Raw genomic sequence first — 16,650 nt, forward strand, 5'->3', positions numbered from 1 at the left:
GTACTTGTCTTGTTCCTGGTCTTAGGGGGAAAGATGTTTACCATTTAGTTTGAGGTTAGCTGTGGGTTTTTTTAGATGATCTTTACCAGTTTGATAATGTTCCCTTTTGTTGCTGTTATGTTAAATGTTTTATCTTGAAAGGGTATTGGAGTTAGTGAGATGCTTTTTCTGTGCAATGCTTTTTCTGCATCTATTGGGATGATCATGTGGTTTTTGTCCTTATCCTGTTAATATGGTATATTATGTTGATTGATTTTCGTATGTTGAACCAATCTTGTATTTCTGAGATAAAGGCCACTTGGCCATGGTGTATAATCTTTTTTGTATGTTGCTCAATTCAGTTTGCTAGTATTTTGTTGAGGATTATTGCGTCTGGATTCATAAGGGATGTTTATCTGTAGTTTTCCTTTCTTGTGATGTCTTTGTCTGATTTGGTATCAGGATTGAACAAACTTCTAAATTAACTAATGAATCTAAATTAATAATTTGTTGACCATTAGAAGCAACAGTATTTGAATATATTTCTCAGAAGGGATTTTAGTAAAGTTCTATACCTCCCTCCTATTGAGAATCAATTATCTTGGATAAACAATCTTTCAACTTTTTTTTATTAAAACCAATTTGAGGAAACTGTAAGGGACTAGAAATTTTGTTGGCAAATGTCAATTAAGTCAGCCACACTGCTAGCAACTAATATTTTTTCATTCTTGCAGCTTCACTAACAATCTCTTCAGCTTCTTTACAGGAAAAGATTGAAATTCTTCTGTACTTTGCACAGTGGGGTTGGTGGCAGTGTAGATTGCCTCTCAGATGTTCCTGTTCTAGGATGTATTCATTTTATCTTATGTGTGACTATCAGTGCCTAGTTGTCTCATTTCTCTTGGCTGTTCTTCCCTTTTTTTCTTCTCCAGTGCTCTAAAGGGTCTGATGGCTCCACTAGAGCATTCCTAGTGCTTGTTTCAGTGTGTCTGTTGTGATACCTGCTTTGAGCTCTCTCATGCAGCTGCTTACATATTTTTATGCAGTATGTGTGGGCTTACGCATGTAATTTTCAGAGCTTTTCCATTTATTGAAGAGACCTTGTTCCTAGGAACCATAAGACAAGAGGAAAGGAAGTGGTAGGTTAGGGTTTACTGTACTTTCTTAAAGTTAATTTTATTTAAGGTTGTGATCATTGAGTACTGCTGGGCCGTATACATGACTATTCTGGTATCATCAACTTTGGGGAAATTGACCTGATTCAACCCAGAACACCAGAATCATCAACTTAAATACTCTAGAATTTTAACTTGTCAGCTGGATCCAAATATTTATTAAGCTAACAGAGAGGGTGTTCTTTTTCCAATAGGAAAGCCTACTGTGAAAAATAACACTTGTAAGATTCTTTAGTAGTACCGAATAGAAACAGAATAGTGTGATTTTTTTCTGATTATAGTCATGATTCATACTTGCCAATAGAGTGGGACCATTTCAGATGGCACAGAAAAGAATAAAGCAGCAAGTAAAACTCACTGATATTCCCGTTATGCAGAGAAAAACACTGCTTAGTGGTTATCCTTTCAGACTTTATATGTTTAATTTCTTAAGTGAGAATATACTGTGAGTCTTTTTGTAACATTCTGTTTTCATTTATCATTATGGACATGTTTCTGTGATAATGTAGATCTGTATCACTTTTTTAAATGGCTATGTAACACTTCTCTTGCATAAATATACCCTAATTTTATTTAATCAGATTCACATGGTTTTTGAAAGTCATTTTCAACAACTTAATTATAGTTCTCTACTGTGGGAAAGTACTTATCAAATATATTGGAGTAAAGCCCTTTTCTCCGTTTTTGGGTCTAACGGTAGGTGAAATATTCACATTAAAATTTGTCCCTTATTGATTAAACTATCTTGTTAATTTCACTTAGCCTTTCTTGGCCTTCATGATTCATCTTGCATCTTGTAATTATCTGCCTACGCTTTGCCCATTTGTTATGCACACACACGTATAACATTTTGAAGGACTTTAATCAGCTGAGCCTTCAATTTGGCATCATACAACGGAGAGTATGAGTTTTATCTATAGGAATCCTGGGTTCAGATCCATGTTCTGCCACTTATTAATGATGTGATCTCGGTCCAGTCATGTAGGAGCTGGGTTTCACTCTTTCAAGCCTACCTTTCATTAGGTTTATTTGTTTGTTTGTTTAAGAGATGAGGGGTCTCTGTATTTCCCAGTCTGGTCTCACACTCCTGGCCTCCTACCTTGGCCTCCCACAGAGCTGGAATTACAGGCATAAGCCACTCTGCACAGTGGCTCATTAGGTTTTAATAATTGAAAGAGATGGCCGGGCGCGGTGGCTCAAGCCTGTAATCCCAGCACTTTGGGAGGCCGAGACGGGCGGATCACGAGGTCAGGAGATCAAGACCATCCTGGGTAACACGGTGAAACCCCGTCTCTACTAAAAACTAGCCGGGCGACGTGGCGGGCGCCTGTAGTCCCAGCTACTCGGGAGGCTGAGGCAGGAGAATGGCGCAAACCCGGGAGGCGGAGCTTTCAGTGAGCTGAGATCCGGCCACTGCACTCCAGCCTGGGTGGCAGAGCCAGACTCCGTCTCAAAAAAAAAAAAAAAAAAGAAAGAGATAATGTTGTATAGGCTACTGCAGTGTTTGGCACAAGTTTATGTGCTCAGGAAATAAAGAAGGTGTGGAGATTGGAGAATGTAGATCAGCAGTCAAACATCTATCAGTCTTAAGCGTATCATTTCTCATACTTTTAAAAAGTTTCATACAGTTGCCATAATGATAGAGTTTATAATTGCTTGGAAAATTGTAGGAATATGAATTTGTTATATTCCTAAAGTTTTAATAATGTCTGGTACTTAAGATATTTCTAGGAAGGTTCAAATCAGAAGACTGGTGTGAATAAAAATATTTAAGCTTCCTTCTTCCCAAAAAAATATAGATCTAAAAAGGAAGGAAATATTTTTAAATTATACTGAGCACAGATAATGCCACAGTAGTACAACTTCATTGGTTTGGATCCACTGACAGGGAATTTGAATGCAGTACTAATGTATGTATCTTTGTACTGACTATAGATCATGTTAATTCCTTAAGGGAAAAGAGAGAAGATTAATGCCCTTTATGGACGATAAAACTGAAGGCCAGAGAGGTTGGAGTCCTATCCAAAATCACAAAATTGCTGAGCTGGTACATGCTAGGATGTGGGTCTCTTGAATCCCAGACCTGATATTTCCTTTTACCATATTCATTTCGGTAGAAATTACAGACTAATTATAAATCATATCTAGTCACTACACCTGTTTAGACAGTAACTCTGTTATATTAGGGAGGTTTGATTAGACATTTATGTTGTACAGTACAAACCTCTCAAATCTACAGTCATTGATTTCATGGCCAGGTTTTACTGAGTAGTTTTTAATGATAGTAAAAAATAGCGAGCACATCTGCATTTACTTTAACTTTTCACCAATAGTGATTTTGAAGGTTAATGTTTTTGAGCATTTTGAGAACCACTTTTATAAAGGAGCATTTGTTCATTTGGAAAATAGATTTGAGAGGCTGGGCACGGTGGCTCACACCTGTAATCCCAGCACTTTGAGAGGCTGAGGTGGGCGGATCATGAGGTCAGGAGATCGAGACCATTCTGGCTAACACGGTGAAACCCCGTCTCTACTAAAAATACAAAAAATTAGCCGGGTGTGGTGGTGGGCGCCTGTGGTCCCAGCTACTCGGGAGGCTGAGGCAGGAGAATGGCGTGAACCCGGGAGGTGGAGCTTGCAGTGAGCTGAGATCACGCCACTGCACTCCAGCCTGGGCGATAGTGCAAGACTGTCTCAAAAAAAAAAAAAAAAAAAAAAGAAAGAAAAGAAAAATAGATTTGAGGTATACCTTACCTGCTTATTCCTTTGGGCTATTAGCTTTTACTTACCCTATCATAGTAAAAACTTAGATAAGGTTTAAAATCCTTTCCAATGTGGTTTATAAAGTAACATGTTTACAGTACGACACAACAGTATAGTTTATTGACTTTAATAATACGTTTGAAATTTTCTTCTTTATATATTTACTATTTAAATAATGTGATTGTGGTGATAATAATAATAACAAATAGCCCTGACATTTATTAAGAATTTATTATATGCTATGTACTCTATTAAGTGCTTTACATTAATTATCTTACTAATGAAAAATCTAGTGAATCACATCTCGAGATCATTCCTATTTTTTGACAAATCATTAGCTGTATATATTTATGGGGTACAATGTGTTTTGACATGTATACAATGTGGTGTGATTAAATCAAGCTAATTAAATTACCTCCTTGTTACCTATTATTTTTGTGGTGAGACATGAAATTTACTCTCAGTTATTTTGAAATATATAGTCTGCTGTTATTGACCGTTGTCACCCTGGGGTGCAGTAAATCTCAACTTTTTTCTCCATTCTATCTAGAAACTTTATGCCTTTTGTTCATTCCTATTTTAATATACGTTTTATAGATGAAGAAACTGAAATATAGAGGACTTTAGTGACTTACCTGAGGTCACATAGCTTGTAAGTTATGCAGTCATTTTTTTTTTAGTCTCTGTGACCCAACTATAGAACCTAAGTTTTTTGTTTGTGTGTATTAAACCACTGCTGTAGGGCACAAAGGGAGCCTCACAGGAAAGACTGATCTTACCAAGGGCTGTCTTTATCATCACTTCCCCGTTCTCTCACTGTACCCTCCTAATAATAAAAAAAAAGGCATTAATTGTTAGAACCACTGCTAGCAGAAAGGTGCTTACAGTTAGACCTGTACCTTTAGGTTTTCTAGATGCCATTCATTCTTCAAGACCCAGCTTAATTTCCATTTATAGTGTTTCACAGTCTTTTAACATTTCTTCCAGTTTTTCCCTTTTCTGAGTTCTCATAACAGTGCAGTATTTATTTTATACCTTCATTGACTTGCTTTTACATGTTTTATCTTTCCTAGAATTGTAATGTTGGACAGGACCTTCAAGAATCAGAATGAGTTTTCTCATTCTGCTAGGTTGAGTTACTTGAACAGTATCACCTCATTAAGTGTTTGCTGATTGCCAGAAACCTATTAGCATTGCTCCTATCTCCTTATTCAGTATGACATTATTCGTAATGTCCTTTTGACAACCTATAGATAGACCATTTCAAGTTCTTGTCAGTCATCAGTTGTGCTAGTACAACAGTAGAAACTAGTGGGATAGCACTGAGCTCATTTAGATGTTTTAGGCAGGGCTGTACCAAACAAGTTGGGGAATATTTGAATAAATAGTTGAAATCAGAGTTTGAAAACAAAGCTCGAAATCATATATAGAATGTTAAATTAATAGCATTCAAGCCATTTAGGTGACTGAAATAAGTGTTTGAATCCCTGCTATGTACTAGACACAGTGTTGGGCATTTAAAATATCCTAAACAGTACTCATGATATACTAGCAGCAATTAAGGACTTTGTACTAATATCCAACATTGTGCAGTTCACATACATAGTTTTCCCCACAGAAGTACCCTTAAGAGCAAAGGAAAGTTACGTACACCTTAGGGGACCTGGGGATCAAAACCAAAGCAGCCCTAAAACTGTGATTTTTCTTCGATGTCGCCTCTTCTTGCAAAGAGTATATCCATATTTATTTTACTATAAAATTTTTTTTCTCCCAATTGTTCACAGTTCAGAGAGATTAATTACATCAGTCTATGAATTCAGGATCACTTTGGCACACTTCAGGGTTCTCCTTGGATTGAGCATAACCCGATTTTGAGACATCAGGCTATGCTTCCTTGATCACCTCAGTGGCCCTGTGGCCATGTCCAAGAGCAGACATGCTAAGTTGGGCTTTGTCTGACTCATTACTATTAATAAACATTATGTAACAGTGTAGCACATTTACTTTTCTTTTTTCTTTGACCCCAAAATTTTTACAGCATTATATTTATCAACTCTTAGAAGGAAGTAGCTTTTCAGGTAATCTAAAGGCTGTTTTGTCTTTTGCTTTGTAGAAATTTTTCTTTTAATGATACCCAGGTTAAGTTACAATTTTGTTTCTCAAAGAGAGATCTTAAGAGCAGAGTTGTTGCACAAAAAAATCAAATAAAAACCGAGGTGAGTGGATCACGAGGTCGGGAGATTGACACCATCCTGGCTAACACGGTGAAACCCTATCTCTACTAAAAATACAAAAAATTAGCCGGGCATGGTGGCGGGCGCCTGTAGTCCCAGCTACTTGGGAGGCTGAGGCAGGAGAATGGCGTGAACCCAAGAGGCGGAGCTTACAGTGAGCTGAGATCGTGCCACTGCACTCCAGACTGGGCGACAGAGGGGGACTCCGTCTGAAAAAAACAAAACGAAACAAAAAGAGCAGAGTTGTAAAGCTCATACATATGTGTAGTTTTTCTATCTCAGTCTTTTTTGATTTATTTTCTGCATATATTTTGGTGTCACTGAAGTATCTCATTTTAGTGTGTTAATATTTTTTGTTATTGGAATTTATTTATTGAATTATTTGATTATATAGCATGCATTGTATGAGATGAAAAACCCCAAGATGATTTATTTTTTCTTTTTCTTTCTTTTTTTTTTTGAGACGGAGTCCTGCTCTGTCTCCCAGTCTGGAGTACAGTGGTGCAGTCTCGGCTCACTGCAACCTCTGCCTCCCAGATTCAAGCGATTCTCCTGCCTCAAGCCTCCCGAGTAGCTGGGATTACAGGCATGTGCCACCATGCCCCACTAAATTTTGTATTTTTAGTAGAGATGGGGTTTCGCCATGTTGCCCAGGCTGGTCTGGAATCCCTGACCTCAGGTGATCCACCTGCCTCAGCCTCCCACAGTGCTGGGTTTACCGGCATGAACTGCCGCGCCCAGCCCCCAAGATTATTTTAAGTAACTCCTTGTTTTGGATTAGAAGTCTTCTAGGCTTTGCAGACATTTAATCATTGTGTATGGCTAGAACGATTTGGTTATGCAGAAATAAATAACATTTCATGGAGAGGTGTTATACTGATATGCAACTAAGAGTGGGTTTAAAATGTGGGTTTTAAAGTTAATGTTTCTTTAACTTAGTGTTTCTTTAACTTTTTAGGTTTGGTTTTACTGTATGTAGTAGTCTTTATTTTCATAGATGGAACAAATCCAAATTGATAAAATAATGATCTAATTTCAGATTTCTTTTTCAATTTTTAGTTGTTGACCTCCTCTACTGGAGAGACATGAAGAAGACTGGAGTGGTGTTTGGTGCCAGCCTATTCCTGCTGCTTTCCTTGACAGTATTCAGCATTGTGAGTGTAACAGCCTACATTGCCTTGGCCCTGCTCTCTGTGACCATCAGCTTTAGGATATACAGGGGTGTGATCCAAGCTATCCAGAAATCAGATGAAGGCCACCCATTCAGGTGAGATGTCTGGAAAACAAGGCATGCATTGGCAATAGTGTAAACAGGATTAGCATTAAGACTTCATCTACTGTCTATAGAGTTACAAGCATGCACTTTTTTCTTAAAGATAATTGCAGATATTTGCTTAAGCTATACCAAAAACATCTGCTTTCGAGATTTTCAAAAAGTCGTTTCAAAGGCTCATGATGGAGGAGACTGTTTACGTATCATTAACTCTGCTACTTGTTAGGAATATTTATTAGAGTTAGGCATTGGTTATCTTACTTTAATGAGTGTTGTGTCTTTTTAACATGGGTAGGTTTGTTGAGGGTTATATATTCTTTATTGTTTACTTTTTATGCTGTCTGATAACATCCTTTCTGATATTTCATATCTTTCTAGTAGTATGCTGATATTTTTCTATTATGCTTTTCTTTATGTATTTTCTTTATCTAGTTTCTTAAGGCATTATTTTTTGATTATTTTTTGGAGAGCTTTATTTCAGCATCTCCTTGTCTCTCAACTATCATCTTCTACCCTTATTTTCACAAGTGTACTATGGCATTATATAGTTGCTATTGAGACACACCTCAGCTTGAGTCTGCCTTCACCTCATACTCTGCATGTTTTTCCTCCTCTTTTTTAATTGACATATTCATATACCATAAAACTCATTTGTTTTTAGTATATTCACAGAATTCTACAACCATCACTGTTTTCATCACACAAAAAGAAACTTCCTACTTATTAACAGTTCAACTCCCCAACCAACGCCCAACAACCACTAGTTCACCACGTTTTTAAATGAATTTTTTTCCTCAAACTTGTTAATTTCTATCTGTAACACCACTACCATGCTAGTTTTCAGGCTCCTGTTTTGATGTTATGTTTGTTTTCATCTCATGTAAAGAAAATCACGGCCGGGCGCGGTGGCTCACGCCTGTAATCCCAGCACTTTGGGAGGCCGAGGCGGGCGGATCACAAGGTCAGGAGATCGAGACCACGGTGAAACCCCGTCTCTACTAAAAATACAAAAAAAAATTAGCCGGGCGCGGTTGTGAGCGCCTGTAGTCCCAGCTACTCGGGAGGCTGAGGCAGGAGAATGGCGTGAACCCGGGAGGCGGAGCTTGCAGTGAGCCGAGATCGCGCCACTGCACTCCAGCCTGGGCTGGGCGACAGAGCGAGACTCTGTCTCAAAAAAAAAAAAAAAAGAAAAAGAAAATCACTAAATATTGTTAAGAAAATCACAAAATTTTGTTCTTTTCCACTGCTTCCTCAGTCTACCAGGAGCCTCTAAAGCAAAGCCATGGCCAAATTCAGTCTGCTGCCTGCTTTTGTAAATAAAGTTTGTTGGAACACAGCCATGCTCATTCATTTAGCTGGTTTCATACTGTAATAGCAGAATTCAGTAGTTGTAACAGAGACCATATGAACATGAAAGCCTAAAATGCTTAACTATCTGGCCCTTTACAGAAAAAGTTTGCTGACCCCTAATTGGACTCCATTTGTTACCAGATTGACTTCTAGTTACCTTGGATTACTGCCGTTCTTACAGATGATGTCAGATTAATTTTTCTAGAAGTACCACTTTTTTTCTAAAGAGAAAAAAAAAAAGAAAAGGCAGGGGCCCTCTATAGACTGTAGGATGAAGTCCAGATGTCTTTGTCTTGTCTCTCGTTTATTCCTTCTAGAGTTTTGTACCCATGTTCATGCTGCCTTCCTTAGCTCCCTAGATCCCTCAGTCATATTTTTTATTTGGCTCTGAGTTTGATTCAGGACCCAGCTCTTTGGAGGATTTCCTAACCCTGACCCCAAATAATCTGAGAATTCAGTTCCTACTGCATTAAGTATGCCTTTGAAATGTTAATTGTTTTGCATAAGGAGATCATTTTTCTTCAAATAGATTGCAATCATTTAAAAACTATTTCTAACTTGTTAGCTTGAAAGTAGGGGAAACAAAGAAAAAAACTATTTCTGGCAAGGTAAATACCTGTTTGGGCATATGAGTATGTACCTACCTACAACATGATCCAGTTGATATTAATGGGGAACTTAAATGGATTTACATACTTTGAAAGAGGAGACCTACTAAATTATTTTGCTTATTGTAAAGACTGGTGATCTTTCTCTGGCTTTCTCTTTTTGATGAAGTAATGACGTTATGCAAGTTTGGGGGAGAGACCAACATTTATTGACTAGCTCTTATATGTCTAACCTTTTATGTACATATTATTAATAAGTTTAAGTTTATGATAATTCTATGAAATAGGTGGTATCACTCCATTTTACAGGGTGGCAGAGAAAAACTTGGAATTCAGTAACTTGAAATTGTAGTTTCAAAATGGCAGAGCCAGCCAGATGTGTTGGCTCATGCCTGTAATACTAGTGCTTTGGGATCCTAAGGCAGGAGGATTGTTTGAAGCCAGGAGTTTGAGACCACCCTGAACAACATAGTGAGACCACCATCTCTACAAAAAATTAAAAATTAGCTAGGTATGGTGATGCATGCCAGTAGTCCCAGGTATTCAGGCAGCTGAGCTGAGAAAATTGCTAGAACCCAGGAGTTGAAGGCTGCAGTGAGCTGTGATCATGGCACTGTACTCCAGCTTAGGCAATAGAACGAGACTCTTTCTCAAAAAAAAAAAAAAAAAAAAAAAAAAGGCTGAGTCATATTGTTATCAAGCCACAAATGATAAAGAAGTATGATCTTTAATTAGTTATGCTGAAATATGTAAAAATATTGTCAAGCCAAAACTTCTAAATTTTCTACAGTTCCAATTTTACACATCGATTTTTGAGGTTTCTGGAAAATATTAGTGATTTATTTCCTTCTTAGAAACACTTTATTCATTTTTTAAACTTTCTTCAAAGAGATGAGTCTCACTGTATTGCCCAGGCTAGTCTCGAACTCCTGGGCTCAAGCAATCCTCCTGCCTCAGTGTCCCAAGTAGCTGGAACTACAGGCATGCACCACCGTGCCTGGCTAGAAACACTTTTATTCTTAAAGTCCTTTTATAGTCATTATAAAGTAAATTTAGCCAACTACCAGTTTAAGCTTGTTGGACAGTTTTTCCTAGTTCCCCTTAATCACACTAGTAAAGGTGATATTATGTGGTTTGTATCTAATATCTGTGGTTACTGAAAGAGTGATGAACAGTGCTGGCCTTGTATTAATATCACATAAATGTCAGTTGAATTAATGTAAATATCTACAGGATGTCATTGATGGGGAGTGCTGTCTTTGTGCTTTCTTGTTAGGCATCTTGTCTTTAGCAAGAACCAGCAACAGTGGTACAAAGAAGCAGAATTCCAACCAGGGTTATATCAGCCACTTTCTTATATTTTTCAAATTTGGGTAAACAAGTAATTGTTGATTTAAATATCAGTGTGAATCTTTGAGTATTTTTCACTTGATATTAATAATTCAGTTTTTTTGTTAATAATTGTCTAACAGTGTATTAGACCATGTATTAGTAAAGATACATTCCTGGTCCATAACAGTTTATACTCGAGTAGGAAAAATATACAAGTATACGTGTGTCTATATTTCAGAACTGAATCCAGTAAATACTATAAGACTAACACAAAAGAAAGCATTGTTAGAATTATACAGGAGTGAGAGATAACATGAGGGTTTTATGAAAGAGATTGTCAGATGAGGCCCCATGGATGAGTGAGATTTGAGATTGGGCTAACTGGCTAAATAAGGTATCACCAGAGGTAAGAGAGCATTGCGGATTGGGAAAAAAACATATGATTAATAAAGGCTACATTAAGGTTAAAAAATATTTAGTGAATGACTCATTTCTGACTGCAACATAAAGAGTAGTTGGAAGTAAGGTTGGAAAAATTCAGGAGGATGTCCCTGGTTGAAAAGTTGGAGTCATAGAATCACAGAATGTTCGAGCCTGAAGGAACTGAGGAAAGTCTCTCAAATTTACAGAGTTGGAGCACTTACCCAGAGAAGTTAAATGCCTTTTGCAATGTTGTATAGGTAGGTAGTGGCAGGTCTTCTAACTCCTGCCTGAGTTCAGCCTAGACAGCACTATCTAGGATAGCTCACGTAAGGTTAATCTGGCATTGACTGACAGATTGGATTTGGATGCAGGCAGATCAAAGATTTGTTTGGAGAGCGATAGAATATTCCAGCTCATAAATAGTAAGCACTTAAAATAGAGTGATGGCACTGTGAATAAAAACCAGAAAACATATTTGGGGTATGTTGCAGAGGTAAAACTATGGGACAAGGAGTTGTTTAAGATGTTATTTCCAGTGTATGAAACTGGCGTCCTCAGACATGGGGAGGTTATGAGGACTACTTCCAGCAGATACGAGAGAAGACTCAGCACTTCTGAGTTGGTTGTACTTTGCCAAGATAAAATGGCGTCTTTGAAACAATAATGAAACTGTTCCTTACATTCCTGTGGACTTGGCTTTTTCCCCAGTATAGTATTTTTATGTATTTATTTATTACCAATACAATATTTTTAAATTTCACAATTTTAGCCATCTCAGAATGGATTAAAGCATCTAGATGATGTAACTCTTAGGTTTTGCTAGGATTGCCATGTGCTTTTGGCGGCCACTTTACAATCTTGTTCTTAACACATTGAGCAATTTCCCCTAGAGGTTAGTCTTAGAGAGTTTAGGATTTGGAAATGAAAAAGATCTTTGTTAGGAAAACTTGATGAGACAACATAGTGTCAACTTTAAGGAAAAAAAAAAAACCCATAGTCATAACTACCATTTATTGAGTGCATCCTTGTGCCCAGTTAACATTAGGCACTTTTCTCGTTGAATTCTCGTGATAGTCTCCACTTTATAAATGAGGAAACTAAGTTTAGAGGGAAGAATAACTTTGCAAAATTACCTAGCCAGGTAAGTGGCAGAGCATCAGATTCAAGCCTAGATCAGTCTGGCTTCAAAGTGTATGCTTTTTCTGTGCTAGTCAGCAGACAGTGCATATCAAGGAAATACCCCTTACTGCTGAGTTTTTATATTGCCCTTAATTTGGAAACAGTTGGCTTTCATAGTAGAATATTTTCTTAATTTCTTACAGATGTATAATTTCTGATTGACATTTTGGGAAAAATTACTTCAATTAGTGACAGTTACGATGTGTTTTGTTTTCTAGGGCATATCTGGAATCTGAAGTTGCGATATCTGAGGAGTTGGTTCAGAAGTACAGTAATTCTGCTCTTGGTCATGTGAACTGCACGATAAAGGAACTCAGGCGCCTCTTCTTAGTTGATGATTTAGTTGATTCTCTGAAGGTAAGTTTATTTTGCCTTTCATTTTTTATATACTCAGAATTTAGTATCAAAAGAGTTGAGTGTAAAATTGTATTTTCTATATTCAAGTAAATGATAAATATTAATTAAATCACATGGCTAGAAACTTGTGTTTTAAAATTCAGAATCCAATCAGATAAGGATGAATAAGTGCTATTCCTTTTTTTTTTTTTTTTTTTTTTTGGTAATACTTAATATAGAGAGTCCTGTATTCCTTTTTAAAGGAGAATAAGTTATAAATCATACTTTTGGGCCGGGCGCGGTGGCTCACGCCTGTAATCCTAGCACTTTGGGAGACCGAGGCGGGCAGATCACCTGAGGTCAGGAGTTCGAGACCAGCCTGACCAACATGGAGAAACCCCGTCTCTACTAAAAATACAAAATTAGCTGGGCATGGTGGCGCATGCCTGTAATCCCAGCTACTCGGGAAGCTGAGGCAGGAGAATCTCTTGAACCCGGGAGGCAGAGGTTTTGGTGAGTTGAGATCGCACCATTGCATTCTAGCCTGGGCAATAAGAGCAAAATTCTGTCTCAAAAATTTTTTGTTTTTTTATATATATATATAAAATCATACTTTTGGAAATCATGAAGATTAAAAGGAAGAGAAAATTAAAGGGAATTTTGACTATAGGCATAAAGATCGTCTAATGCCAGTTTTAATACCAGATGTGATTTATTCATTCTGACTTTGTTTTATAGTCCAGCACTTAGTTTCTTATCTTATATGTGATTCATACATACATGAAAGCTATTTCATATCTTGGACTCTTTGTTATTCTAGATAAGATTTAATATTCTGAAACACCTCAACTGACCTTCAATTGGTCATCATTGGAAGTTTTTCTTTAGTTTGGGATCTTGCTACATAAGCAGCTGTTAAGAGTCTCACCTTGCAGATAAACTCTCCCAAAGTTCTGACTGATGAAACAGGCACTAAACCAGAGTTGTGTAATTTAATTAAGCCTGAAGCACTGGACCTGCAGTGCTTTTCTTTTTCATAGAACTTGGCATTTGTGTTTTATATGCTGTTGCCTGTGACTCTGCAGAAAACAGGCAGACTTGTTTCCAGTCGAAGCCTGGACGGAAATGTAGTGGTGGTAATTCTCATAATTTTTCATTTTTCATTTCCAAGAGAAATGTTCTAGTTTATATTTATCACACATGCCAAGGATATAGTAGCAATAAGGGGGTGACTGGGCCTTTAGACTCAAAAAAAAAAACAGTTTCTGAACTGGTCAGAATAGGTGTAAGTGCTTAAAGTGCTTTTATTAAAAAAAAAAATTTTAGCCTTTATAACCTGGTAGTTGATACATTATTTTCAGTTGTTTGCGTCTCTGGGATTACAGGCATGAGCCATCGTGCCCAGCCGCATCTCTTATTTTATTTATGACTTGGATCTTAAGTTACTTCCTAATAACATCAAGGGTAAATAATGTAGTTTCCTTTTATTACTTATCTCTTTCATATAGAGTGGTTGCATTTAGTGACTGAATCTGGAGTGGTGTTTTAAAATGATCTGATGTCAGTCTGTAAATAAAGAGATTATGGTTATGTTGTTTGGCGTGTTTGATTAGTTTCAAAAGAGATAAAGTAAAAATATTTTGGAGCAAATGAAATAGAACCTTGTACATACAGCCTAGAGGAAGCCAGTTCCTATTCATGTGTTATTACCTTCTGTATGTAGCTGACTTTTAGGGTAGAACATGTGTGAAAAGTGATTGAAAAGGAGGTACTGATGCCATTTAAGATGGATGGTTTGTGGATAGGAATTGACTGAGAAGAAACACTGTCTATAAGTAGTAATTCAGAGCTTCAAACAGCAAAGGACCATCTCTGAATTTAAGTCAAAGATTGGTGGGGGAGAGAGGTGACTTCAAAGAAAAGCCTGGTGAGCTTAGGAGAGGAGAGATGGTTGTGGTTTTTATGGATTCAATAAACATGGCAACAGAGATACACCAAAAGTCATCCTCCATGTTTGCACAGTATAGCAGTGAAGGCAGCTATATGTCTACAATTTAACATTTTTCTTGAGAGAAATGTCATTCTTGAATAAATCTATTTTTTTAAATTGATGTGTGAATGATGCATTATGCTCTAGTTTTCTGAGTTTGAGTATAAAGTTTCCACTTGTCTTTAATCAAAAGAAAACTTATTCTTTCAGAGAAAATTTTCATCCATACAAAGTCCAATGTGTAGATACTTATGTAGGTATAGAAATATTTGTCAAAGGCAAGAGGAGAGAAAATATGTTAGGGGCTGATGAGATCTTAAGAAACGTTTTAAATCTCTGTTTTGCACAGGTATTTGAGAATTGAATATGAGGACTTTTTAAAATAAGTTTTGAGAAATAATTTCTTTGTTAAATCTTAGCTTTTAATTTCTTTCGAAAACTACATTTTTTTATAAAAGCAATTATGTTATTCATGAGGAAGCTAGCATAAATGAGAGAAATCAAACTTGATAAGTTTTCGCGTTGAGTGACTGCTAATTTGAAAGTAACAGAAAGTGACACATGATGAGATAGATTTCCTTCCTGGAATGCTTGTTGTTTCTTAACAACTTGTTGAAAAAAAGGACTTTGATTAAAATTTAGTTTCTCCTTAAGGATTAGCAATACTTTTAAAAAGAAAAGCGAAGAAAAACGTACTTGATTGGTTTCCCTGTGTTGTGTTTTTGGCAAGCCCAGAGCTCAAGGAAAACGGGGTGGTGACTTCCCCAGATTGCAGTTCATTTAGGACTGCAAATAAATAACAGTTGCTTCATCATGTTAGCACTTAAAGTGAACCTGGCATTTAGATCTCAAATTCTAGAGGCAAATGAATAAGGCAGGGAATGTGTCCTTTTCTCCTCATGAAAGGTGATGGGTATGAAGCCCTTGGTGATTCTGGTACACACTCTGATCATGTACATGAAAGGTCTTCCTTGATAACCCTTGTGATTTTGCTACACAAGAATTTAGCTAAACCCTTTCTTAATGTCGTTGTATATGAGTAGTACAGATTCCATCTGTTTGTTTCCATTGAATATGAGGGTACTACAGAAATACTGAATACTTCCTTAAAACAGCTTTTATTGAAAAAGGAAGCTGATAAAAAAAAATAACTTCGCCTTTTTATAAAAATGCTTGATAGGGATTACCTTTCTAGAGAAACTTCTGTGTATGGCCACACTTATCCCCCCCCCCCAGTTTTTGTTTATATAGAGAGCATTTTAAAAAGAAAAAGGTTTTCCTGGCCATGCACGGTAGCTCATGCCTGTAATCCCAGTACTTTGGGAGGCCAAGGCGGAAGGATTGCTTGAGGCCAGGAATTTGAGACCAGCCTGGGCAACATTGTAAGACTCTGTTCTATAAAAAGATACTAGAAAATCAGCCAGCCATGGCAGCGCATGCCTGTAGTCCCCACTACTTGGGAGGCTGAGGCAAGAGGATCTCCTGAGTGAGCCCAGGAGGTGGAGAATGTAGTGAGCCATGATCATACCACTGCATTCCAGCCAGGGTGACAGAGTGAGACCCTGTCTCCTTAAAAAAAAAAAAAATTATTAAAATCTTAATCTTAAGTTCCTTAATAGTGGACTGTATTACTTTTTGACTTTTAGCCACAAAAACTGGTAGGGAAAGTTATATTCTCTAGCCCTAAAGCAAGCAAAAAATGTGTTTTTCCAATTCCCATTCTTTTTTTACTTTTTCAGCATAAGGAAAAATGTATTTACCTTGTTAAAAAGGATTTATTTTAATGCCTTATAGTCAGATTTTAAATTTGTGGAAAGTTTGCTAATAGCCCCAGTCTCTCCAGTTTAGGTGAATGTTTTATTTAAATAACAATGAGTTTTAAAAATTTTATAGGAAGCAACTTTTTATTGGAATTACATTGATTTTATATGATTCATAGCTAGGAAAATGGAAACCATCTTAATTTCAGGAAAATGTAGAAATTCTCATTTCTAAATTTTTGTCATTT

At 36.9% G+C, this 16,650-nt stretch overlaps 1 protein-coding gene across 4 annotated transcripts in view; it reads left to right on the plus strand.

The window, feature by feature from the left end:
* Positions 1 to 16,650, plus strand: part of RTN4 (reticulon 4) — a 79,465-nt gene that overhangs the window by 56,397 nt on the left and 6,418 nt on the right. For all 4 annotated transcript variants that reach the window (XM_077958228.1, XM_015112349.3, NM_001205127.2 and 1 more), the window contains 2 exon segments: positions 7,211 to 7,418; positions 12,535 to 12,673. In XM_077958228.1, the coding sequence (XP_077814354.1) occupies positions 7,211 to 7,418; positions 12,535 to 12,673 (347 nt within the window).

This window comes from Macaca mulatta, chromosome 13, assembly GCF_049350105.2.
Source record: "Macaca mulatta isolate MMU2019108-1 chromosome 13, T2T-MMU8v2.0, whole genome shotgun sequence".
Taxonomy (NCBI): domain Eukaryota; kingdom Metazoa; phylum Chordata; class Mammalia; order Primates; family Cercopithecidae; genus Macaca; species Macaca mulatta.